The sequence below is a fragment of the Apodemus sylvaticus genome, chromosome 10 (genome assembly GCF_947179515.1).
Source record: "Apodemus sylvaticus chromosome 10, mApoSyl1.1, whole genome shotgun sequence".
In the NCBI taxonomy this organism is placed as follows: domain Eukaryota; kingdom Metazoa; phylum Chordata; class Mammalia; order Rodentia; family Muridae; genus Apodemus; species Apodemus sylvaticus.
In genome coordinates, this window is record NC_067481.1 from 71,511,015 (window position 1) to 71,536,535 (window position 25,521).

Here is a 25,521-nt window from a genome sequence, read left to right on the forward strand (position 1 = left end):
CCCAAGGGCTGGGATTAAAGGGGCATTGCAACCACAGCCTGGCCTTATTCAGCCTTATTATAATATTCCTTATTATTATACTGAGGAGTTCCCTAGATCTTTGCAGTTAAATCCCACCCCACCCCACAGCTCTGATGTCCACCACACTTCTCCCTTGGCAAGAAGTGACATTAGCTTTGCTTAGATTGGTGATCAACTGCTACCTTCAGCACTTTGGCAGTTCCTCCATTTTTGTCTGGGACAAAGAAACAAAAAAACAACTTGTGTCCAAATGTTCAATCATGAAGATGAGAAGGGCCTTTGGAAGGGTTATGTGAGATATCAGACCAGTGAGAGAGAAATCTATTTGTAATTTTTTGTTTGTTTGTTTGTGTGTGTGTGTGTGGTTTCTTACAGTCAGAGATCTAAGCTCCTATGCATATCCTGACTTTAAATTCAGCTTTCCCTTTCAAAATTTTAAAACTCCCATGGCCAAATGTAGTGGGCCACTTCCAAGACTGCAGCAGGACTATAAAATTGGGCCAGCCTGTGCTATGTGGTAAGATGTTCCCCAAAATCAAAGGTCTTGCCATATAATGTCCATAAGTACTCACATTCAGTAAAGTGTTAGTCTAGGAACCTACAGGGATTCATTCATACTGAAGCAGTATTTGGGCTTCTGACTCAGTTTACCATCTGCTGCCCTGAAGCTACTGGAAGTGCTCTGCCAAAGCCCAAACTACATGATTCTTTTGGCGTTGTCAGTATCTACGCTGTAATGACACCAATTTAAGAGTTTGTGCTACCTCCTCCCTCTAGAGTTTTTAAAACCAAAAACCCAAGGAAGGGTAGAGTTTGAGTTCTTCATAGGCAGGTCTTTGCTAAGATGGTGGTGCAGACTGATGGGGGAACTGGAACAAAGGCCTGTACACAATGGTCAATGGTTTTTGCCTAGGAAAGCTCAGAGGTCAGCATTACTCCTGAAGACTTTATTAGAATCCTATTTTGATTATAAACATCTCACCGAGCTATTTTAGGAACTTTTTCTTGGTTCTGCGAATTGAACCCAGGACATCATACACACTCCCAGTTACATTCCCAGCCTGCTGAGTTATTTTAAGTGTGGCAAGGTTCCTGGTCTCCCTCACGGATTCATGCGGCTCTCAGAGGCGAGGTGGGACAACGCTGGTTTCTGATAAGATGGGTGTAAGGGTCCAGACCAGCAACACCATCAACACCATCAAAGTCCATGAGGAAGCAGCAGGCACAGTGTGCCTGCAGTGGAGTCCTTGAGGACCTGCCCTGGGTACACATTAACTCATTACATTGATCCTGATTACAAACAAACTTTGCCCCATCTCAGCTGGCACCCATGAGAAAGGCAGACCGGTGTCGGTCTATAAAAGGAACCGGGAACTGCCCCCTGGCTCTCAGGCTCCAACACCTGCCTTTTGCCAAGATGCTACAGCTAAAACTCTTTGCAGTGCTTCTGACTTGCTTGCTGCTGCTGAGCCAGGTAAGAAAGGCAAACACACATGTATGCTGGGCTTGGAAGTGGTGTAGAATTCAAAGTCAGACTCAGTCCTTAGAAATGCAGTTCAAGTCGGGCAGTGGTAATGCATGACTTTAATCCCAGTGCTTGGGAGGCAGAGGCAGGCGGATTTCTGAGTTCGAGGCCAGCCTGGTCTACAGAGTAAGTTCTAGGACAGCCAGGGCTATACAGAGAAACCCTGTCTCGAAAAACCAAAAAGGAAAAAGAAAAAAGAAAAAAGAAAAGAAAAAGAAATGCAGTTCAATCTCCTGCAACCTGGAAAGGGCCCTTCTTCTGTGGGTGCAGCAGAGGGGGTGTCTCCTCGGCTAAAGTGAGTATGCCTTTGCTCTACAGGTCAATAGCTCCCCAGTACCAGAACTGAGTTCTGCAAAGAGATCCCGGAGAATGACCCCATTTTGGAGAGGGGTTTCCCTCAGACCCATTGGTGCCTCATGCCGGGATGATTCGGAGTGCATCACAAAATTATGCAGGTAAACCTGGGTGCAGGGTGGACCAGAGAGCACTGGGAAGCTGGTTGAGATGAAATCAGAAAACAGAGATCCAAGGGTAAAGCTGAGGGGGGGGGGGGGGAGTTCCTTGACAGCCAAGAACCATAACCCTGGACAGATGAAACAAGGAACAGTGGAGGCACAGAGGTGTCCTGGATTCCTTAGCTCTACATCCAATCTTAATCACTTAATCTTTTTCTCCCCCTGCTAGAAAAAGACGGTGTTCCCTAAGTGTGGCCCAGGAGTGATGTTCATGCTGAGGGAGAGTCACCTCCAACAGTGCTCCGTTCTATGGAATATTGTTAACTACATTTTGGTTGGAGATACTTAAATGAAGCAATCTTGTGTTTTTAATATTTAAAGACAGATATTTGCTTTAAACTGGTCTCCATTTCTTATTAGAATGTTGTTGATCTGTACATAAACGTTAACTTTGTCAGAGTTTATTTTTTTATAAATGCTATTAAAAGTCTCAAATCTAAGTTCTGGCAGTCTGGAATTGACACTTGACTGAGTCACTCCACTGGGCGAGCACCCAGTCTGCAGAGTCTCATGCTAGAGGTGGCATGCTAGAGTCTCAGCAGAGCAGAAGTCACGGCTCTTTTGTTGTTTGTTTTGGTTTTTTGTTCTCTGAGACAGGGTTTCTCTGTGTAGCCCTGGGTGTCCTGGAACTCACTCTGTAGACCAGGCTGTCCTCGAACTCAGAAATCCTCCTGCCTCTGCCTCCCAAATGCTGGGATTAAAGGCCTGCGCCACCACCGCCTGGTGAGAAGTCATCGTAGATCTTTGCAAAGAACTCTTTAGGCTGGCACGTGCCACATTGAGGATGTGTGAAAGTCTGTCTATAGCTTTATGAGAATGAAATACAACCCTCCCCCCCAAATGGTCTGACTTAATAAGCCAGGCATGGTGGCACATGCCTAATCCCAGTATCAGGGAAGTGGAGGCAGAGTCAGGCTGATCTCCGTAGGTTCAAGGACAGCCAGGTGTATACAGTGAGTTCCAGGCTAGCCAGGGCTACATAATGAAATCCTGTCTCAGAAAAAACAAAAACAAAAAGAACCAATAAAGAAATAGTAAAAATAAATACTAATTTATGTCTTAAGAGCATCAAGATTGAAGATGTCTGTTGGTGCAGGACAACTGAGGTTCACAGACATGGACCCATGACCATGCGCCCAAAATTTTTTTAAAAATGTATTTTATGTGCATTGGTGTTTTGTCTGTATTCATGTCTGGGTAAGGGTGTTGAGTCCTGGGGAATTGTACTCAGACAGCTGAGAGCCACCATGTGAGTGCTGAGACTTGAATATGGGACCTCTGGAGAGCAGGCCTTAACTTCTAAGCCATCTCTCCAGTTCTGAGTCCAAAATTTCTGTAACCAAAAACAGAGACCTGTGCTGGTGGGACCAGACCTTTGCACAGTCAGACTGGATCCTAAAGACACAAAGAACAACTACACAAAAGATCACGGCAGGAGCTGAAGAAGCGAGGGCACAGTGCATGTAAACGTTATACAGAAAAGCTAGCTGATATTTATTAAACTTAGTTTCTCCAGCTATGGTTTGGCATTATACAAAGCATCGTAATGACACAGTAGAGTTAAAAAGAGTTTTACAAATTGAAATGTGATACCCTTGTCTCCAAATATTTTAATTGCCATAAATTTGTTTAAAAATACACATTAAACGCATGTTTGACACTCTAAACTTTCTATAATCTCAATACCACAAAATACATATAATATACTATACAGATGTGGAAAATCTAGTTAGTATATAATACTTTGCTCACCATTAACAGCTTATTATGTGAAATGCACATACTGACTTAGAAATCCTAGCTTTTGAGCCCCAAAGTACCTCTGAAATTTAATGTATTGCAACAAATAAAAATCACAGTATAGAATTGAAATTTTGGTTGAAAGTGTCAGATGCCTAGATATTTTGGATAAAAGAAACATAAGACAAAGATTGGATCATGTACAAGATAAAGGCCTCTCTCCTATCAGCAACAGCACCTTTCAGAAGAGTCATCAGGCCCGTACTTTATCAACCGTGTTACTTCCCCTCCAAAACCCTCCCCAAATATCAAACCATTATTTACCAAATGATTTTAATTTCAAATAAAAAGATCTTCAATAAATATATAAGCATTTCCATCCTCCATATATAAAATTTCTCAGAATCATTCAAAACGGAGGCTAGGTAGAAATTTCCCTAACTGTGCTTACCAACCTATTGTCTGGCCCTTAGTGGGGCCTTTGCAGGCCCTGCCAATTGAGCCAGGGCTGTTGGCTAGCCCCACCCTACCCTCACCCACATACTGTCGAATGCTCATGCCAGGGCTGTGCCAGGTGTGAGCACAATGGGGACACCTCTGGGCAGCCAGATTGGCCACATGGACGCTGTGGCAGTGGGTGAAAGGCAGAGCTTCCAAACTGACATCTTCCAGAGAGGTACAGAACAGGCAGAAAACCCCAGTGGCTAAAAGCTGAGAAGAAACCTAACACAGAAGCAGCACAGTCAAAACCAAATATTATTAGGATTTCTGGGTGGGAGCTTGTCCACGCTCATCTGAGAGCTCTCTCCATGTTTAAGGATGATGGTTTCTGCTAGGATGATGGTTTCTGCTAGGATGATAGTTTCTGCTGAGCTGAACAAGGGCAGCAAGAAGAGAGAGAGGCACATGCAGGCAGTCCTGAAAATCAACTTCTTAAATATTAGCAATGTAAGCCGCTGAAACCTCTGACTAGTTGAGACTTCACCTGAACACCTTGTTCTAAATACCATTTACAAGACAAGTGTAGCTTCTTTTCTATCCCCCGGCTCTGGACACTGTAGTTCTTTTTAATTACCCACGGGGTTCATGTAAACAGGAGTTCTGCGGAACAGCCTCCTCTTACTCCACTTTGCTTTTCTCCACGGTCTCTCTGTGCAGTGCATGCTGGTCTCAAACTGACAATCCAAGCACTAGAATGAAAGCATGCACTACCACACTGGCTCACCAATGTGGAGAGTGGGTCTCAGTATCCCGGGCTCGCTAGCTAGCAAAGGCTGACCTTTGCCTCGGCATGCGCCCGCACTCCTGGCCTCCTCTGACCTTAAGCATGTTCCTCGCAGCTCAACGCCTCCACTGGAAGGCATGGGAAAGGTACATCTACAAATGTGACAGCTGACTTCCTCAGTGCATCTCCCCAGACCTTCATTCAGCAGTTTTTCTACTGATTTTACTCATAGCATCACTAGGTGTACAATAGTACTGGAAAAGAAATCTGCCTCTCTAATTGCAATGTGAAGCTGGATGGATTTGTGCTCCACATTCTAGAGGAATGAGTTACAGGAGTCTGGATTTGAACAAGGTACTCTGGTTTTCCAAGTCACTTAGGCATAATCTACACACCATCCCACCCGCCTAAAACAGTCCTCCTCAGTAGATGGCCTTGGGACCCAGACACCTATAGACTCCTATAAATCAAAATATACAACGAAGCCATTTTGTTCAATTAGCTATTGGAAAATTAAAATCTTTCCCACCCTGTAAGAGCCCTATTATACTACAGAAGGGCTCAAATATATTTCAAAAGTTAATTTACTACAAATCATAGTAATTAAGCTTTAACAATCTAAAGGAACACACATTGCATCCTTGAACGTAAACATTCAAGGAGCCAAGAACAAAGTGTCTTAGATCAATTTAATAAATAATGTGGAAATAGTTGCACTAAGCTAAAATACTAAACACACACATTTTTGACAAACTAATTCCATGTTTTCATACATACATACGTACATATATATAAAGTGTGTATGTGTACATAATTTTTAAGATCCAAAGTCGCATACCTTCATACCTAGAAGAGTGTACAGCATCCCCTTCTCTACTGAGCCAGGCATCGCCCAATGGAGCTATCACTGGTTGCACTAAAACTCCTCTGAGCACCAGCCCCAGGCGGTGCTTGTATTCCTGACAAGAGCCTTTGTAGGCCCTGGCTACACAATGCAAGCTCATTCCTTAGACGTCAATGTACCAAAGTTTCAGCTGTTAAATACAAATGATACTCTCAAATCTAGCTAATTAAACCTTTAAAGAAAAGAAACAAAGAACAATTTTAAAACAAAACAAAACAAAAGAACAACAGCTACTCTAAAGCCACAAGTGTGTCATTCAAAGTGCAACCCAGATGCCTATAAATCCCTAGTGCAAGAGCTTCCCAGAAAAAACAGCAACTGTGGACGCGTGCACACATTATTCTGAATTGCTTTTATATTGGAGAATTAAATCAGTAGTGGTCAATCTTCTCCCTTCAGCAGCTATATCTGTGATTTTATTTGAAGCACTTAACTGATAATAAAGTGACTTCATAACTTCTTGCCCAGAAAAAGGTGTCACTGAGCAAGGAAAGGGCTGGGTGCTCTCCAGCCAGAATGGGACGTGGGTTAGGCTGTGTAGTCTTGAAGGCCTGGAGGGGAGTGCTCCCCACAGCCCAGCCTCTCCCTGGCAGGACTACTGTGACAGTTGCATCACTGTGATCGTGTGAGGTGCCTGTCCAGAGTCCAGGGGTGCATGCTGCTGCCTCCTGGCATAGAAATGTGATCTTAAGAGCAGTGAACTGAGCATTAAGGATAGTTGTTATTTCTATTCCTAACTATACAGTGAGTAAAAGTTTCAGACTAAGTTTGTAGCCACTTGTCAAATCAGCTTTAAATGGCTAAAGAACACTGAGGGCACCTACTGAGGGAGGGATGGTCACTTGTAAAGGAGTCCAAGGTATGTGCTGGACATGACTGACAAAACATCTGACAAGACACACAGCGTATTCTCACACACTATGACGTCAAAAATGTAATCACTTAGGATCAGATTTTGATCCATTGCCCATTTCTACCTAGTGAGGAAAATCCTCCACAATGAACGGTTTAATAGTTTCATTCTCCAAGAACTGACAGTTTTAAAGGGAAAACATCTTAAAGCAGCACCATAAACACGTAGGAAACTCTGCTTTAGCATGACATCAGAGCACTCTAGAGTGTGTTGCACACAGACCAGAGCTGGAAAGCAGGGTCCCGGCCCTGCAGCTGCTGGAAGCTGAAAGCGCAGGGAGGGAGAGGGGGCTCGTTCTACTTCTAAGGCCTCCCTAAAATGAAGGAGCCAGAGTGAGAGAGAAGAGGCAAGGACAGGACACACAACCATGGAGGTTACTAGCACACGAGAGGAACCGATGGCCTCTGAAGTAGTCCTTAAATACACTACAATTAAACTAGAAAGGTACAGAGGCAATTTCTCCAAGGGAAAAATGTTAAATTCAGCATAAGCTATAGATATCAACCCTCAACGCTAAGTAAAAATAATGAGACACAAAGCAGTTAAGCTCTATAGATTTGGGACTGCAGGACGAAGTTCACTATCTTCAAAAATAGGTAGTGAAGGAGAGTCAGAGAGGATCTGCAACACCGCTTCATGAAGAGTTTCTATCCTTCTTCCCCCCTTTCCATTCAAGTCTGAACAATCATATGCTAATAGGGGATTTCTCTCCCTAATTGGATGGATTTTGGAATGAGAAGGAAAAGCCATTTTTTGAAGCAGCATTATACCCAATTGATTACACTAAGTCAGGTACCAAAGTACTAGCTTTTCTGAAAGAATCTATCTTGTGACTAAAGGAAGATTTAAAATCAAAGAGAATTTGAAATTATTATTGTAGAGGACCAACCATGCATGGCTAATCTGGTCCCAGCATAAAACTTTATCTGTAAACAATCCACAGAGTTATCATTTAAAGTTAAGATTTAAGGCACACCAGACATGACGGGGTCACTAAAAAGAAGTATAGAGGAAGGGACAGTCCTTGCCCTTCCCTGCTGTACGCACCTGGTCGGGAACAGTAGTTTGATAAGGAATAGTTACAGAGCTGGCTTCCTAAGCACTAACCCTATTATTTCCCCCTTTCCAAGAAAGCTCACTTTGAGCCAAGTTAGGTACTTTTTCTAGTATAAATTTTCTTTCTTTAATGTGACAGGGGATCGTGTAGCTCAGGCTAGCTCCAAACTCACTGTCTAGCTTTATGTAGCTTGAGGATAACTCTGACCTCCTGACTGTCCTCCTGTCATCACTTCCCAGTGCTGGGATTACAGATATACACGACCATGCCCAGCCTCTGCTGGGATTACAGATATACACAACCATGCCCAGCTGCTACTGTGAGTTTTCTGATCCTCTCAAAAGCATAAATCATTGATGAGGATCTTTGGAAAGAGAAATTCATTATCTCCACATTAGACATTGGGACACCTCTTTTCAAGCTCCAGTTACTGAACTGTCATATCTGCCATCACAATCTCTCCACCATAGGGGAAATCCACAGACTTTAACCTTCAAACATTATCAATGAATACAGGCTGCAGCCTTCAGAAACTGGATCACTGTTTTTAGGAGTAACTTGCTCTGTTTCAGTCAAGTGTTAAATGAGTAAAACAAAAAAAGTATATAAGGTTTTAATAAACTCATAGTTTAAGATTGTCCTTTATGAAGCCATTCAGTATCATGTGCTTCCCCAGAAAATCTATCTGCTTTTTTGTAATGCATTAGATGCAATGTAGTCACCTTGCGATTGCTAGTGTTACTAACACACATTCACAGTTTTGAAATAATGCATACCAAACCAGACCCACTCCATTTCTGCACCCACATAGAATGCCATCCTCTCATGCTCAAATGACTTTTCACATGTGGAAGAGCATCCCAAATACGAAGCAAAAATCCTACAATAATAAAACTGTAGTAAGACTTGAAAGAACATAGGTGAGTAACTGTAGAAAGAAACAAGTCCTGTCTTGGACAAGCGAACTCTTATCTTAGAAGACATTAAGTAACACAGCTCCCAAAATATATAAATAAAATGCCTACATTAAATTTATGCTAAATATTCAACAGAATAAATTTATAGGCAGAAATACTAAGCTTTAAACAAGCTCCAATCTGGGAACTTGAATAAAATGAAAATAAATAGAATTTTACTTGATTATTTATGAATTGCAAGTGGAATTCCAATTACTAAAACCATCTTGCTGATGTACTGCAGGTTTAGAAGCATTTAAATAATTGTCACATTGGAAATATTCAAAGGGTCAATTGATATGATAGCTTTGGGTTATAGAAACAATAACATAAACCAAAGAGGAGAAAACCATTCCTCATTCTTAGTGTCGACTAGGTGGTGTGTTATGGCAGTTTTCCTTTGTGATGTGACACAGTGTTGTGGAAAAAAATCAGAGGCAACGAGAGTATGTTCAGTTCAAGATATCAGCTTGGCATCCTGCCGAAGCCAATGCAGTCCCTGCCGGGTGTAACGAGCCAGATCTGTCATGATGCTTGCATTAAAGATGAGAGGGCCCATCACTTTGTCCAGTTCAGCAAAGAATTCTAGAAAATTAAAAACATTCATTAAGTATCACACATTCATCACTGATTTACTGTAAAATAGCAGTCTCCCACACTAAAGGCTTCTACAGGTTTAGGTCTCAGGTTTAGGAAGTAATACATTTTAAACAGAATGCATGGTAATGAATTCCAGGTGAGTATTACTGATGAAAATAGTCAACCGCTACTACACCGTAACAAATGGAGTCCCATTGTCACATGTGCAGCAAGCACCCCACTGAATTACTCAAAAGCACTCTCTATGTGTTATTTCTGTGCAAGAAGTAAGTAGTAAGGCTGGAGAGAAGGCTCGGGGGTTAAGAGCACTGGCTGCTCTTCCAGGGGACCTAGGTTCAATTCCCAGCACCCACATAGCAGCTCACAATTGTCTATAACTAACTCCAGTTCCAGGGCATATGATGCCCTCAGACAAGACATGCAGGCAAAAACACCACCACACATAAAACAGAATAAATAAATCATTAAAAGAAAACAGGAAATAGTGTTTGTGTGTTCCCACACTACACCCTGTATAACTCCATGAAAGTCTGTAACAAACCATTCTGCTATTATCAGATGCCTTGAACCACCAATAAATCTCTTCTATTTAGCAGAAGTTTAAGAAGTGAAAGGACAGAAACAAAGAGGTTCTTCTTCAGTGAGCAGCTGAGGCTCTGTATCAGGATGGTGGAAATGGGAAGAGCGAACAATGTCCTCGATTTGACTCCAGTGTGGTTTTGGGAGCAGACAGGGATGGAGTATTTGGATACTTCTCTGAAAAGAAAGCTTTTAGCCATGCAGGAAAAAAGGATTGTTAAAGACTACCCAATAATCAAATAAGGCAAAAAATGATCAGACACTTAAGGTTAAATGTCTGTACAGAAATCCCAACTAATAAATGCAAAAGGACGCCAGAAGAAAACACTGCTGCTGGTTTCTTTGCTCCCTCCCTCCCTGAGTAGGGTTTCACACAGCTCAGGTTGTGTGAACTCCCAATGATGACCTCAAACTCTTGATCCTCACACCTTGGGCTCCTGATTCCTGGAATTACAGGCAGAGGAAGTGCAATTTTCTGGTTGTGTCATATGATGCAGACTCACATGATGTCTGGCGAGAATGGAAGTAGGACTCAATCGACAGTGATGGGGAGCTTGCAGAGATAGCTGTGTAACTCTTTGTCTCTCATCTTTACTAATCTTCACTTCAATGTGTGAGGCATGGTAGAGAACTCCTGGCATTCCTAAGGGTCCTGGTCACTCCAGCTAACTCATGCTGATTTGGCAGGGGCCTGGCAGTTTTTGCTGGATCGTGCCTACACGGCCGTTTGGTGACACTTCTGAACTGGACTGCTGTTATCCTGACACCACTGAACTGGGGGGCTGGCATCCTGATAACAGAGATTGGAACTGCCCCAAAGAATCACTACCAAACAGGTTCTCATCCCCTTGTCCTATTTTCCATCTTTTCTCCCCCACCTTTGGACGGTGGGCTAGAAGACGGGTTGAAATGTTTGAGAACCCTTATTAAAGGAGGTTTTGAAAAAATCTAAGCCTAAAGGCAGGCACCATATGCCTGGGATATAATGAATTTTATTTCCTAATAATGGACCTAGGCAATAGTCATCATGGATGTCAAAAGGTGAAAGTTAAAGTTTAAAAGGAAATGTTATATCATGCTCATCAAAGTGACACCACATAATGATCTAAATTTTTGAATTTTTAAAAATTAAAAAAAAATTTTTTTTTAAAGACAGTGTCTTGCAATGTAGTTCAGACTGGTTTCCAACTTGGAATTCTTCTGAGACGATAGGCCTACTTCTACTTCACCATGCTCAGTCTGATGATTATTTATTTATTTATTTACTTACCTATTTACTTATTTGGGGTTTTTTGAGATAAGGTTTCTTTTTGTAATGGCCTTAGCTATCCTGGAACTTGCTCTTAGACCAGACTGGCCTTGAACTCAGAGATCTACCTGCCTTTGGTCTCCCAAGTGCTGGGATTAAAGGCATGTGCTACCACCAACTGGCTCAGGTCTGATGAATCTTAATATCAACACAGGGTAAATACCTGTGGTGGTTTGAAAATGGATTCCATAAGCCCATAATGAGTATGTCAGGAGGTGTGGTCTTGGTGGAGTAAATGTGGTCTCTTGGAGGAAGTCTATCCATGTGGTCAGGCTTGGAGGTTTCAGAAGGCCAAGCCAGGCCTAGTGGCATCACTGTTTCTTTCTGCTGCCTACAGAACCAGATGTAGAACTCTCAGCTACTTCTCCAACACCATGTCAGCTTGTGTGCCACCATGCTTCCTGTCATGAAAACTGACTGAACCTCTGAACTGTAAGCCAGTCCCAATCAAATGGTTTCATTAATAAGAGTTTCAGTAGTCATGGTATCTGTTCACAGCAACAGAAGACTAACATAACACCTTAGTTAACTAGGTGTATCCTAATAAGATGAACCACCTACAGCTTTGTATCTAAATATTAAACTTGAATCTAATCAACAGAAAGGAGCTAAGAAAGATAAAATAACAAATGTAATGGCAGCATGAAGAAGAACTATGCAGAATGACATCATCTGTGATTCAGTTTCTTCACAACATCGCCAAATAAGGGGGAGAGCTACTCAAGACACTTACAAAATGCAGCATTTAGACCTTGCTTGAATACTATATAAAACAAATCCAACTGCTGTATTTTTTAATGGTTTCTCTCTCTTATATTTATCTGTCTGTGGATGTGTCACAGTGTACTTGTGTTGAGTCAGAGAAAAACTCTGTGGACTCTCTTCTCACCTTCCACCCAGCAGGTCCTGGGGCTTGGACTCAGGCTTACCCACTGAGCCATCTGTCAAATGCCAACTGCTGTATTGTTTAAGGTATCTGAGACTACAGGGGACAGCTGATGGTAGACAAGGCACAGCCCCCTGAGATACATTAAACATGCCAGAATAGAGAGATATCTTACACCAAGAACTGTTTTTAGTTTGACTTGTGTCAGCAGTACCACAGAAACTGTTTGTCTATGTCCTTTCCCCATCATTGGTCCATCTGTTCCCCATCCTTAACATTAGGGGCCAAATCCAGGGCCTAATGCATGCTGGGAAAGTAATCTAACCAGGAGCCATGCACAGCCCAAGGGTATTTTAACCACATCTAGTCATGTTTAGTATGCAGTTAAGCAAAGGAGGTTATTAGTAAATTGGTTATGATTGCCTTTAAACCACAAAATAAAGTAAATGGTCTCCACATACTTAACTAAGTTATAAACGTTTCTTTTAACTATTCTATTATCAATGTTTATCCAGTGCCCAACAAACCTTTTTGTTCTTTGGAAAGCTGTTCAGCTTGGTCCCAAATTTCTGTGGCATAGAGGAAGTTGGATGTAACCTGGACGTAGCTTGCTGCCATCTGGTGGATTTTCTGTGGAATGGTCACTGAAGAACCACTTGCTGAGGCACTACTTCCACCAGATGAGTAACTTCCAGAATTGCCTGGTGACAGTTTTGGAGAAACAGGGGAGGGCATCCCAACAGCTTTGCTACACACAAAGAGAAACAGGATGCTTATTCACACACACATACTGAATACTATGAAATCAGCATACTACAGGATGGAACTCACCCTGGGCTCCTATCTCAAAAGAACCTTATTGGAAAATGTATCAAAACACCCATGGCTCACAGCCAACCAATAGAATGAGCATAGGGTCCCCAATGGAGCAGCTAGAGAGAGGATCCAAGGAGCTGAAGAGGTTTGCAGCCCTGCAGGAGGAACAATAATATGTACCAACCAGTACCCCCAGAGCTCCCAGAGACTAAACCACCAATCAAAGAGTACACGTGACTCCAGCTACATATGTAGCAGAAGATGACCATTTCAGACATCAATGAGAAGAGAGGCCATTGGTCCTGTGAAGGCTCAATTTCCCAGAATAAGGGAATGTAAGTCAGGAAATTGTGGGGGATGGGATATGAGCAGGGGGAGGGAGGATGGGATAGGGAGGGGTAATGCAGAAAGTGGATACCATTTGAAATATAAATAAAGCAAATATATATATATATAAAAGAAAGAAAGAAAGAAAGAAAGAAAGAAAGAAAGAAAGAAAGAAAGAAAGAAAAGAAAACAAAAGAAAACAAAAGAAAACAAAAGAAAAAAAAGAAACCCTATAAATGACCTGAGCTTTGTGGAAGTAGAAGAAACCAACTGAGCTGCCTTGAAGAGATTCAGACCAACTTATCTAAGCAGAAAAGATAACTTTCTAACCAGTTGAGCTTCTTGCGGGCTGTACAGTGTGCTCCTGGTTTCCAGCTTGAGTGAACTAACCCCATTGCTGGAGTGGGTTTTGATGACATAGCTGACTTTCATGCATTTGCGCTACTGTTAGTAACCCCTCATCCATACACCTGTAGAAAACCCAAATAAAACTTTTTGGTTGACTTAAAAAAAAAGTACACAGCTCAGTGTGGGAGAGCACTTGCTAGCATGCAAAAGACTCTGGGCTTGACATCAGGCGTGAGAATGGGTGGACAAGGGAAATAAAAAGAATGTCAACTCACATTAACAAAAAGACTCCATAGATAGACTCAGAAAATGAAAAAGAGCTGGGCAGTGGTGGCACACACCTTTAATCCCAGCACTTGGGAGGCAGAGGCAGGTGGCTTTCTAAGTTCAAGAGTCAGCCTAGCCTACAGAGTGAGTTCCAGGACAGCCAGGGCTACACAGAGAGACCCTGTCACAAAAAACCAAAAAAAAAAAAAAAAAAAAAAAGGAAAAGAAAATGGAAAAGTTTGTAGGGTGTTTGTTCTCCTTTTGGGTATAAGAAGAGGTTAAGGTTGAAATGGAAGATAAATCAAAACCAAGCTACTATATTCTAGCAATGAAAGGTCTGAGGGTAGTTAAAACCATTGTAACAAATCTAAATAACTATGAAAATCAACCTGAAAAAACGTATCTGGGGGCTAGTAAGATGGCTCCGGGGCAAGGGTGCTTCCCACAGACCCTGATAATATAAGAGCATCTATGAACAGAAAGGCAGGAGGGAAAAAGAAAGTCCAACCAAAAGCCAACTCAGATGTCTGAGCTGTTGACATGTCTCCTTCCTAACCTTTCTAAAATTCTTTGTATTTAAAACTATTAAGTTGGAAAGAATAATTAAAAGATACTTTTCTAGCCGGGCGTGGTGGCGCACGCCTGTAATCCCAGCACTCTGGGAGGCAGAGGCAGGCAGATTTCTGAGTTTGAGTCTAGCCTGGTCTACAGAGTGAGTTCCAGGACAGCCAGGACTACACAGAGAAACCCCGTCTCAAAAAAACCAAGTCCACAAAAAAAAAAAAAAAAAAAAAAAAAAAAAAAAAAAAAAACAACAACTTTTCTAGAGGCAAATCACAGTAGGAAAGCATGCAAAAGACGCTCTGGGTTCAATTCCAAACATCAAAAAAAAAAAAAAAATTAAAATACCTAACTAGAGATTGTAATACTTTAAAAGTAGCAACCATTTTGCTGTCCATTTCTACTCTGATCCATGAATAAATTAATCAAAAATATTTCAGAGAACAAAATTGTACCTACCTCCCCAAGCCAGGCGAAGGTGCTTGAGAATTGCTGTAAGAATTCTGTATGGAGAAAAAGTAAATTTATTTAAGAGCAATATATATAGTCATGGCTATTGTTTACAGCTATGAAAATTGTAATTCAATATATGTATTTGAAGGCTTTCTAAAGAAAGCACAAACATATCTGAGAGTTTCCAAGCAGCAGTTAGTTTGTTCTTCTCTTGTTACATTGTGCTTACATATGAGAGCACCTCTGGGACAGGGATGGGAAGGTTTGCACATTCTGCCTCATAGGCAGTGGACTGGGTTATACATACTTACCTTTAGGTGCTCAGTCAGTGTCTTGGAGTACTTCAGAGCGTTCTCCTTCTTCAGCTTGAAGAGCCTCAGGTACAACAATGACTGGCATCTCAGGCTAGGCAATGGAGAAGGGCACTGTATTTAGACATGGCTACCTCTACAAGCAGTCTTCCATTGTGTAGGAACATAGGGCTGGCTTCATGTGAGCAGCCATGGCCCAGCATCAATGTTACCTCTTAAACAAAACCAAGAGGTTCAGTCCACACAATTACTGTTCCTGCCCACACACCCAGTAAAGGCCACTTTCGCATTCACTGGCCTTTCAGTTCCTTACAAGTTTCCCATTCTTCCCTACAATCCTGCCCCTGCCTATGCTGTCACCTCCAGAGCAAGTCTTCAATCTCCCAACCATGTACTCTTAGAGTAGAAGATTCTTTTTGAGACACGGTCTCTCTATTCTATCTTCCTAAATATCCTGAAACTCTCTATATGTAGGGCAGGCTGAGAGACTCAGAGACTCACCTGAAACTCAGAGATTCACCTGCCTCTATTTCCTGAGTACTGGAATTAAAAGTGTGGGCCACCATGCCTGGTCTGAGTATTCTTTCCTTTCACAGAATTTGTTTACATATTCATGTGACTGATTAGTTTCTGTCTCTTCTTACTGGAGTTTAGACTCCATAATGTACAGAGTAAAGTAATATCAGACAGTTCACAGGTGCATTCCTAGTGTAAACACAGTGCCTGGTCAAGTATGCAACTCAAACAAGTGAACAGATAGATACCTCTCTGGGAAAAACCAAACAGGGGTGTAATGGGTTGAATATGCTTGGCCCATGGGAAATGACACTATTAGGAGTTGTAGCCTTGTTGGAGGAAGTGTGTCACTGTTGGGGTGGCTTTGAGGTCCTATACTTAGTGTGGGAAGAGAGTCTCCTTCTGGATGCCTCCAATCAAGAACTAAATGTAGAACTCTCAGCTCCCTCTCCAGCACCATGTTACCTCACTGCTGCCATGCTTCCTGCCATGATGATGATGGACTGAACCTCTGTATAAGTGTAAGCCAGCCCCAATTAAATGTCTTCCTTTTTAAGAGTTGTCTTGGTCATGGTGTCTCTTCACAGCAATGGAAACCCTAACTAAGACAAGGGGCATGTATAGAAAGAAGAGCTTTAAAAAGCTCTTTAAAAACAATTTTAAAAAATTCAATGGAGGGGTCTAACATTGGTCCTACTCCAGCACGTTCATCAAGAGGGCACTGGATTAGAAACAGGAACTAAAACCTTTCAGTTGGGGTTTGAACTATTTCCTATTTGACTGTTAAGGATTGTGAAGGGGTTGTAGAAGACTGATTCAAGGATAATATTCATAAAAGCACACACAGCACAATTCATCAAGGAACTGCCTGTCTCCCAAGCAAAGGCTAGTAGACAAAACACTTACCAAAGTACTGTGAGTCTCTTGTCTGCAGCTGTAGCATCTGGTGCCAAATAATTCTTTAGTTTCATAGTGTATCTATGAGTTGAGATAAAAACCAAACCAAGTAGAACAGAATATTTCACCTTGATCTTAGAACTTATGTTCTCAACATAACAACTCTAAATAAAATACCTACTAAAAATCCTCCCTAAGAAAAATGGAAGATTAAGTATTTTCTCAGTTCACCATATTCAGTTAATCAAAAAACTGAATAACAATAATGATAAAGATAGTCCAAAGTCAAGTCCGCACTTACTTAATGAGCTCCACTGTGTCTGAGTACATAGGGAATGGGGACTTGGACTCCTGGGCGTTCTTCTCTAATGCATTCCCACACTCAATGAAAGACACTACAGCATCAAGGTAGAAAACGGCTTTCTCAAACCTATCAGACTAAAAAAAAAAAACAGCACCGATTAATGACCCACTGCAAACAGAAGGGAACCCATGTCAAAACCTGAGTATCAGCTTGAGGAAGCAAGCACACCAGGAAGAATGTTTACATACCAAAGCATCTGCATTGTGTTTGAGTTTTTTTGCTTCTTGTAAATAATGGTCTGCTGAATAATTTCTGCAAAATATAATTTTTTTTTGTAAATAAAAATGGTCAAAATTTCCTAAGAAAATTACTGAGTTGTTTTAGTTTCTAGTATCTTATAGCTTTCACATTCTCAAAAAGTGAATGATTATTAAATATTTTATAACAATGATAAACTAGCCAGACAGTGGTGGCACACACCTTTAAACCCATTTCTTGGTAGGCAGAGGCAGGCTGATTTCTGAGTTCAAGGCCAGCCTGGTCTACAGAGTGAAGTGAGTTCCAAGGACAGCTAGAGCTACATAGAGAAACTCTGCCTCAAGAAAACAACAACAACAACAAAAAACCCCCAACCAACCAACCAAAAAAGCAATAATAAACTATTAACAAACATTTCAATTTCCTAACAAATGTATCTAGATTAAAACCATAAATTATGGGCTCCTATGGCAAGTCTCCTACTCCAGGACACAGATCAAGTGTGTTAAACATTAGTTTACTCAAAAAAAAATTTTAAACCATGAATAAATTAGATGCAGACAGGAAGAAGTACCTTCTAACAGAAGGCAAGAGAAAGTAACATTGCTTGTCTGAGAAGACCCCTGCTATCAGCAGCGGTACTGACAACAGGAACAGCTCCAGGACGAACATCCTTCCTGTCACTCTGGAGAGCCACTGGTTGTTAAAAGAGTAGCTGGACTAAAGATGCCTTTCATGTTAAAATCTGAATATTCTGTAAGTCAGATACAAGTATTAATCATATAGGACCTGGCGTACTTAAGTGAGTTTATTATATGCTGACTGGAATTTCTAAAATGCATAAAGGGAAGTTTATCTCTTTACAGCTGCTATCATGCCTTTAATCCAGACACGCAGGAGGCTAAAGAAGGCTAACCTCTAAGAGTCTGAGGCCAGCCTGGTCTACATAGTGCGCCCCAGGCCAGCCAAGGCTACATAGAAAATTCTGTCTCAAAAAAAAAAAAAAAAAAACCCCAAAAACCAAAACCCACAAAATTCATCTCACCTGTCATCAAAGGCAAGCTTTGTTCTCCGAGGTTTTGAAGACTCAGGAGTTGGTGTAGATGGAGGACAATTAGAGGAGCTATTTGGAGCCTTCTCCTGACCAAAAGAATAGAGACAACTAAGTTGAAAATTGTCAGGAATTTAAAAATGAAGCTAATTGCACTTCTTCAACCTGCTAAAACAGAAACAAAATTCCACAGTCTTCAAATTTCTTTGTTTTAAATTTTATACTGCTTCTACTCAACATAAGACTGAATTCATTTTATATTACCAAACAGTCTGGGTTCATTTCATATAAACAAAATATTTATTTTTATACTTATTAAGAGTCTACTGTGTGTAAGACACTTAGGCTAGGTACTTGTTAAAACATACAGAAGATACGAACTGAGTATCAAAATGGCAGTACTGGTTGGGGAGATGGCTGAGTGGGCAAACACACATGCTTTGAAGCAAGAGAACCTGAGTTCAAATCCCCAGCCTCTGCATAAGAGCTGGACATGCCTGCATGTTCCAACAACACTAGGGTTGTGAGGATGAAACAGGCAGGGAGCAGCAGGGCTGAAATAGTGAGCTTCAGGTTCAAAGAAAGACACCGTCTCAATAAGACAAAGGGCTGGAGAGGGCTCAGCAGTTAAGAACACTGGTTGCTATTGCACAGTACCTGGGTTTGGTCCCAAGCACCCACATCATGTCTCACAACCACCTGTAACTCTACTTCAAGGGATCCAATACCCTTTTTTGACCTCTGGCACCAGGCACACAAGTGGTACATATCACACATACCTGCAAAACACTCATAAATACAAAACAAAAACAAAAAACTTGAAAACTAAAAAAGAGAAGATAAAGTTGAATAGGAAACAATACCAAAGGCCTCTGTTGGCCTCTGCATACATACAGGGGAACACAAGTGGGGGTAGTACTGCATCATAAGTGCCTGCACACACACACACACACACAGAGAGAGAGAGAGAGCGAGAGCGAGAGAGAGAGAGAGAGAGAGAGAGAGAGAGGGAATGAGAGAGAGAGAATGAGAGAGAGAATGAGAGAGAGAATGAGAGAATGAGAGAGAGAAAGAGAGAGAGAGTGAGTGAGAGAGAGAGAAAGAGAGAGAGAGAGAGAGAGAGAGAGAGAGAGAGAGAGAGAGAGAGAGAGAGCGCGAGAGCAGTACCACTCAGGAAAATAGATGCTGGGTGTAGTGGCACATGCCTCTAATTCCAGCACTCAGTTCTGGGCTACATAGTGAGATCCTGTCTCAAAAAGCAAACAAAAGAAAAACAAAAAGAGGCTCATTACTAAAGCCTAACTAGTAGTATTAGTATTAGATTTTGTTGTTGTTGCTGTTGTTGTTTTAAGGTAGTCTAAGGGACTGGAAAGATGGCTCAGTGACTAAGAGCACTTCTTGCTCATCTAGAAGACTTGAGTGCCATCCAGGCAGCTCATAACTGCCTGTAACTGCAGCTCCAGGGGGTATCTGATGGCTATGGCCTCCAAGGGCACTATATTCATGTCTACATAAAATATACAGATTTATGCACAAAATTTAAAATGAAAAAAAAAACTTAAAAAGGAAAACAAAACAGTCTGAATACAAGGACTGTTCCTTAGGATACAGAGGCAATACTATACCCTGAAGGATTAAGAGAGTCCACAACTGTAGCATTTCAGTGTGGCACTGGTTTTCAGCTTTTTCCTTGGTCTGAGAAGAAAATGTTCAAAACGTTGATGCTGGGCTTCTAGCCCCTAGAACTAATCAGGTTCTGTTGTTTGAGCTTACAAGTATATGCTAATGCCATGGCATCCTTAGCTAACTAATACAACCATAAACTCCCTAGACACCTGAGGTGACCTTCCAATATGATTTGCAAAGCTATGAAGCTTTGTTCTTTCCATCCCAGTGTCTGTCTGCTTCTTGTTAACCGATACCAATGAACTACTTGTATGCGTTTATACAGCAAAAAAGGCGTACTGATGTCTTCAGCTAACCCCATATATACTGAATACAGTGTAAAAAAAGCATCGGCAAATGGACTGGTAAGTACACAAAGGGCTAGCACAGAGTCAGCAGTTAAGCTCTACTCCCAACTAGGCTTTCTTTAAACTTCACTTCCTCTGGAAAAATTCAATGACTCTAATATGGACACCCATTCTAAGATTTTCTATAGGAAAATCAGTAAAGTAAAAGGTAAAGTGAACATATACATGTATATAATCCCAGCATTTAGGAGGCGGAGGCAAGAAGATCTCAACTCCTAAGCCAGCCTGGGCTCCTCAGTAAGATCCAAAGATCTTATATGCAAAACAAAAGAAAAACCACTAAATACCAAGTATGATCCAAAATAGGAGCCTACAGTATTTGCTAATTTCTCAGGCAGTTAAACACTGGAGAAAACATTAAGACAGACACAAATCCCTGCTTTTGAAGACAGTTATTGAAGGAAGCCTCCTTTATAAAGAAGCACAGTGACTTATCTACAGCTGATGAGCTGCGAGCTGAGTTAATGCAACTTTTAAAAAAGCAGCAGTTTAAGAAAAAACATGGAAGCTTCCAATTCTGTATCAAACAGGTTGAGAAACAGCAGAAGAGCCGGTAAGCAAGTAAGAAGAGGACAAGGAAGAAGACTGGCAACAGACACCAGCCCTGCGCTGCTGGGTGAGCTCCCAACTTCCCAAATACACAGGTTGCTTGTTTGGAGGCAAATCTATCTGTATAACTCAGCTTGAAAAGCTTGTGATTTGACTTACTTAAACTTAAAAACTCTAACAACCACATTTAATAGGCTGTAACAGCATGTAGCAGTCTTGAATATTCATTTTTGGGGCTGGAGAGATGGCTCAGCGGTTAAGAGAACTGACTGCTCTTCCGAAGGTCCTGAGTTCAAATCCCAGCAACCACATGGTGGCTCATAAACACCCGTAATTAGATCTGCTGTCCTCTTCTGGAATGTCTGAAGACAGCTATAGTGTACTTACATATAATAAATAAATCTTTTTAAAATTTTTCATTTTCCAAACTTTTGTTGACTTAATAACAATCTAGTGAATTTTATATACATATATACATATATGATTATACTATATATCATATACATAAATATATCATTCCCATATATATGTACACTCACACACACACACACATATATAAAATGTTACTTAGGCAGACTTTCTCTATGTAGCCCTGACTGTTCTGAAACTCACTCTATAGGCCAAGTTGCCCTTGAACCCATAGATCCTCCTGATTTTGCCTCCCAAGGGCTGGGATTAAAAGTATATACCACCACTACCACCACTACCACCACTACCACCACCACCACCACCACCACCACCCCCACCCCCCCCCCCCAGCTACATTCTTGGTTTTTTTGTTTTGTTTTTTTGATTTTTTTTTTTTTTTTTTTTTTGAGACAGGGTTTCTCTGTATAGCCCTAGCTGTCCTGGAACTCACTCTGTAGACCAGGCTGGCCTCGAACTCAGAAATCCACCTGCCTCTGCCTCCCAAGCGCTGGGATTAAAGGTGTGCACCACCACTGCCCGGCTTAAAAAATATATTCTTAATTGTCACTTAAATATTAAATCCTGTAATGTCATGGATTTGCTCCTGCCATGGATAGTTCAGAAAGTGTATGAATGACCTAGTCATTAGGAGGCTGCAACAGGTGAGTCAGGGTTTTTTTCACCTTTTTTTCACATCCAAGTTAGGTTTCATACTGAGATCCTGTCAGAAGAAGAAAGGAAAAAAAAAAAAGGATTGCCAGGCAGTGGTGGCGCATACCTTAACCCAGCACTCAGGAGGCAGAGAGAGGTAGATCTCCTGAAAATGTCTTCTCAGACAGACAAAGTATTTCTTTCTTTCTTTCTTTCTCTCTCTCTCTCTCTCTCTCTCTCTCTCTCTCTCTCTCTCTCTTCCCCCCCCCCCCCCCGCCCCTTTCTCTCAGGATACATGAGGGTGACTTTCAAGGCTCAGGCCCCGCCGCACCTTGGCCTCTCTGGTGCTGCTGGAGGCCTTCCCTTCAGCCCTCTTCGGCTTTGCCGCAGAGGAGGAGCTGTTCTTGCTGCCGCTACTGTTCTCTTTGTTGCTGGTACCGCTGGACTTTAAGGATGATGACTGACTGACAGTCCTCTTCCGAGAGCCATGCTCTGTTTTTGAATCTTTTGAAGGAGCGGGCCCAGCTGGTGAAGGCAGCAAGTCCTTTTCTTTCGTACTACTCTGCTTAGATGACCTGCCAAAAAAAAAAAATCCCAAGCGCTCTCATGTCTGCACAGAGTGATATAGGAGTGATGGATTTTTCCATCTCTTTTCACCTGCTTTTAGGACAAATTTGCAAAGACATTCTCCATATGCTGATTATAAAACAAAAAGACTGTAAAGTCTATCAAGTAGGCATCTGTCTCTTCCTCTGCCTGCCTCTCTTATCTGTTTTCTCTTTTCCACAATCATGCCCAGTGCCTAGAACAATCTGCCACAAAATAAACACTTAATAAAATGCTGGTTGAATCAATTGAGTAAATAGATAAATTGTGAAAAGATGAATGCTTTCAAGTTACTAGTCTCTTTCAAGTCGCAGATAAGCTACCCAGAAAACAGCGAAGCTTTGCTTCTCTCATCTTCTGTGCTGGTTTTATAACAACTTGACATAGGCTGGAATCATTTGAGAGACGGGATCCTCAAGTGAGAAAATGCTCCCATAAGATTGGGCTTGCAGGCAAGCCTGTAGAGTATTTTCTTAATTAGTGGTTGACAGTGGAGAGGGCCCAGCCCTTGTGGGTGGCTCCATCCCTGGCTGGTGGCCCTGGGTTCTATAAGAACTCAGTCTGAGCAAGCCATGAGGAGAAAGCCAGTAGGCATCTCGTCTCTGTAGCCTCTGCATCAACTTCCACCTCAAGGTGTCTGCCTTGCTTGAGTCCCTGTCCTGGCTTCCTTCAATGATAAACAGTTGAAGTGATATGAAGAATAAGTCAAATAAACCCTTTCCTCCCCAAGCTGCTTTTGGTCCTGGTGTTTCATCACAGCATCAGTAACCCTAACTAGGAGATATTCTTATCTCACTAAAAAAAAAAAAAGGAGTAACAGCTTCCCATCTCTATTAGCTAAATGCGTAGCTCTTACTACTCCCTACGTGTGCATACATGTGTATGACATTCAGTCAACTAAAAAGAATACTCTGAAGCATTGAAGTACCAAACAACCAATGATAACACAGCCAATACAGACATGCACCATGACTTGGGGACGTACTCTCTGTTGCTGGATGGTTTGTGGCCTGATGAGCTCTTGTCCTCCGTTTTGGGTTTTTTGCTCTCACTGGCTCGGTTATCATCGTCATTCTGGACAAAAACAGAAACAATAGGTCTTAAGCACGACAAGGGTGTCCTATGTTAGACCTACAGTGTGATATGATGTGGCTGTGAGCACTATAACAATTTTGTGTAGACATATATTTCTATTTCTTTCTTGGATATATACCTGGGACTGTAACTGGTGGATCCTAAAGTAACTGTATATTCAGCTTTTTTGAGAAACTGCCAAACGGTAATCCGAAGCAAATGCATCTCACATTTCTGCTAGCACTGCATAGAAGTTCCAACTGTGTAGTTTCATCAGCACTTGAACATACTGTTACTCGCTAACAGCTAAGCCTGAAAAATCTCTGAAAAACTTCTTGGCTGAACTACAAGTGGCAAACCTATCTACTGTTGATGTTACTTCCACAGATGAATCTAAGTTTTCCTACTGCTTCAAGTAATAAGTAATAAGAAGGCAAACAAATATTCTACTTCTAATGTAACAGAAGAGTCTGTTTGCCATTAAATGATTAAATTCAGATAAATGAAGACATGAGAAAAAGTCACCTACTGACTGCTACAGTACTAAGGGTTTCCTCCTAGTACTGTAAGTGTAGCCTCCAGGAATTGCCCCTGATACTTTACCAAAATTATAATTCTAGGGGAGGGCTGGAAAGATGTCTTAGTAGTTAAAAGCTACTGGCTGCTCTTGTAGAGAGAACATGTAGGAGTTCTAAACATCCACATGGTGGCTCACAACCATCTGTAATTCAAATCCCAGGGCATCCAATATCTTTTTTTGATCTCTTGGCACAAGATGGTGCATATACATATATGCAGGATCTGTATAAAGCTGATCTAATATACACATATGCAAGCTCTGTACAAGGCTGATCTTATATACACATATGCAGGCTCTGTACAAAGCTGATCTTATATACACATATGCAAGCTCTGTACAAGGCTGATCTTATATACACATATGCAGGCTCTGTACAAAGCTGATCTTATATACACATACACAGGCTCTGTATAAAGCTGATCTTATACCAGGCTGTATCTTTATCTTGGAAGTATTTAAGATAAGAGTAGGCGGGCTGGAGAGATGGTTCAATGGTTAAGAGCACTCACTGACTGCTCTTCTAGAGGTCCTGAGTTCAATTCCCAGCAACCATCTATAATGGGATCTGATGCCCTCTTCTGGTGTGTCTGAAGACAACTACAGTGTACTCATATAAATAAAATAAATACATCTTTAAAAAAAAAAGATGAGAGCAGGCTATGAACCCACAGCCTTTTCCTCCATGCTGGAACTACATCCAGGGTTTCATACATGTTCAGCAAGAGCTCTACCATTAAGCTACACACTTAGCCCTTGGGAATGGTCTCAGTTCTGACCTGTTAGGCACATAAGTAAATACTGGGTGAGTGAAATTCTTATGGATGTATCTGTTACAAAATTAGTGAGTGAGCTGTGCTCACATTTAGGATAGTAATAAAAAGTATAAGTTAACCTGAGACTAAGACAGAAAAGGATGCATGGACTCCACTCAAACTCCACTTTTAACCTACCTGGCCACCATACACTCTGCTCAGAGATCCTATTTAAGAAGAAACTATCCTGCTTTATTTAAGGAGACAGAACATATGGAAAAACTGTTCCACATGTAGTCTCAATGGAGCCTTGTGCTCAATCACTATTTTCCCTTATAGCTCATGATCCACAAAGTATACTTCCATGGCATTTCAGATGCTTGTATCTAAAAGTGAACAACAAAAGGGGCTGGCAAGATGTCTCAGATGTTAAAGACTAGCAGCTCAGTCCCTAGGAATCACATGGCAGAAGGAAAGAATCAACTCCCACAAGTTGTTCTCTGGTTTTGAGTTATGGACTATAGTGTAC

The 25,521-nt window shown here is 41.5% G+C and overlaps 2 protein-coding genes across 5 annotated transcripts in view; one reads left to right on the forward strand and one right to left on the reverse strand.

The window, feature by feature from the left end:
• The first annotated feature begins 1,438 nt into the window (after window positions 1-1,438).
• Leap2 (liver enriched antimicrobial peptide 2) lies at window positions 1,439-2,267 on the forward strand. Its single transcript, XM_052195965.1, has 3 exons — window positions 1,439-1,495; window positions 1,865-2,001; window positions 2,231-2,267. The coding sequence occupies exons 1-3, from the start codon at window positions 1,439-1,441 to the stop codon at window positions 2,265-2,267; spliced, it is 231 nt and encodes a 76-aa protein (XP_052051925.1).
• A 1,258-nt stretch (window positions 2,268-3,525) lies between these two features.
• The window catches only part of Aff4 (ALF transcription elongation factor 4), a 76,140-nt gene continuing 54,144 nt past the window's right edge, over window positions 3,526-25,521 (reverse strand). For 3 of the 4 annotated variants that reach the window (XM_052197281.1, XM_052197277.1, XM_052197278.1), the window contains 10 exons: window positions 23,572-23,660; window positions 22,312-22,555; window positions 18,334-18,428; window positions 17,279-17,342; window positions 17,028-17,164; window positions 16,736-16,807; window positions 15,314-15,407; window positions 15,009-15,052; window positions 12,758-12,978; window positions 3,526-9,441 (listed from right to left, as the gene is read on the reverse strand). In XM_052197281.1, the coding sequence (XP_052053241.1) occupies window positions 9,314-9,441; window positions 12,758-12,978; window positions 15,009-15,052; window positions 15,314-15,407; window positions 16,736-16,807; window positions 17,028-17,164; window positions 17,279-17,342; window positions 18,334-18,428; window positions 22,312-22,555; window positions 23,572-23,660 (1,188 nt within the window). In that variant the 3' untranslated portion in view covers window positions 3,526-9,313. The remainder of the gene's footprint in view (window positions 9,442-12,757; window positions 12,979-15,008; window positions 15,053-15,313; window positions 15,408-16,735; window positions 16,808-17,027; window positions 17,165-17,278; window positions 17,343-18,333; window positions 18,429-22,311; window positions 22,556-23,571; window positions 23,661-25,521) is intronic. The other variant, XM_052197279.1, reaches the window with a different exon arrangement.

Excerpts from the sequence above, each read along its gene's own strand:
- Leap2 (XM_052195965.1), top strand. The coding sequence starts at position 1,439 with ATGCTACAGCTAAAACTCTTTGCAGTGCTTCTGACTTGCTTGCTGCTG. Across the intron at positions 1,496-1,864 it reads GCTTGCTGCTGCTGAGCCAG|GTCAATAGCTCCCCAGTACC; the intron begins GTAAGAAAGGCA and ends TTTGCTCTACAG. Across the intron at positions 2,002-2,230 it reads TGCATCACAAAATTATGCAG|AAAAAGACGGTGTTCCCTAA; the intron begins GTAAACCTGGGT and ends TCCCCCTGCTAG.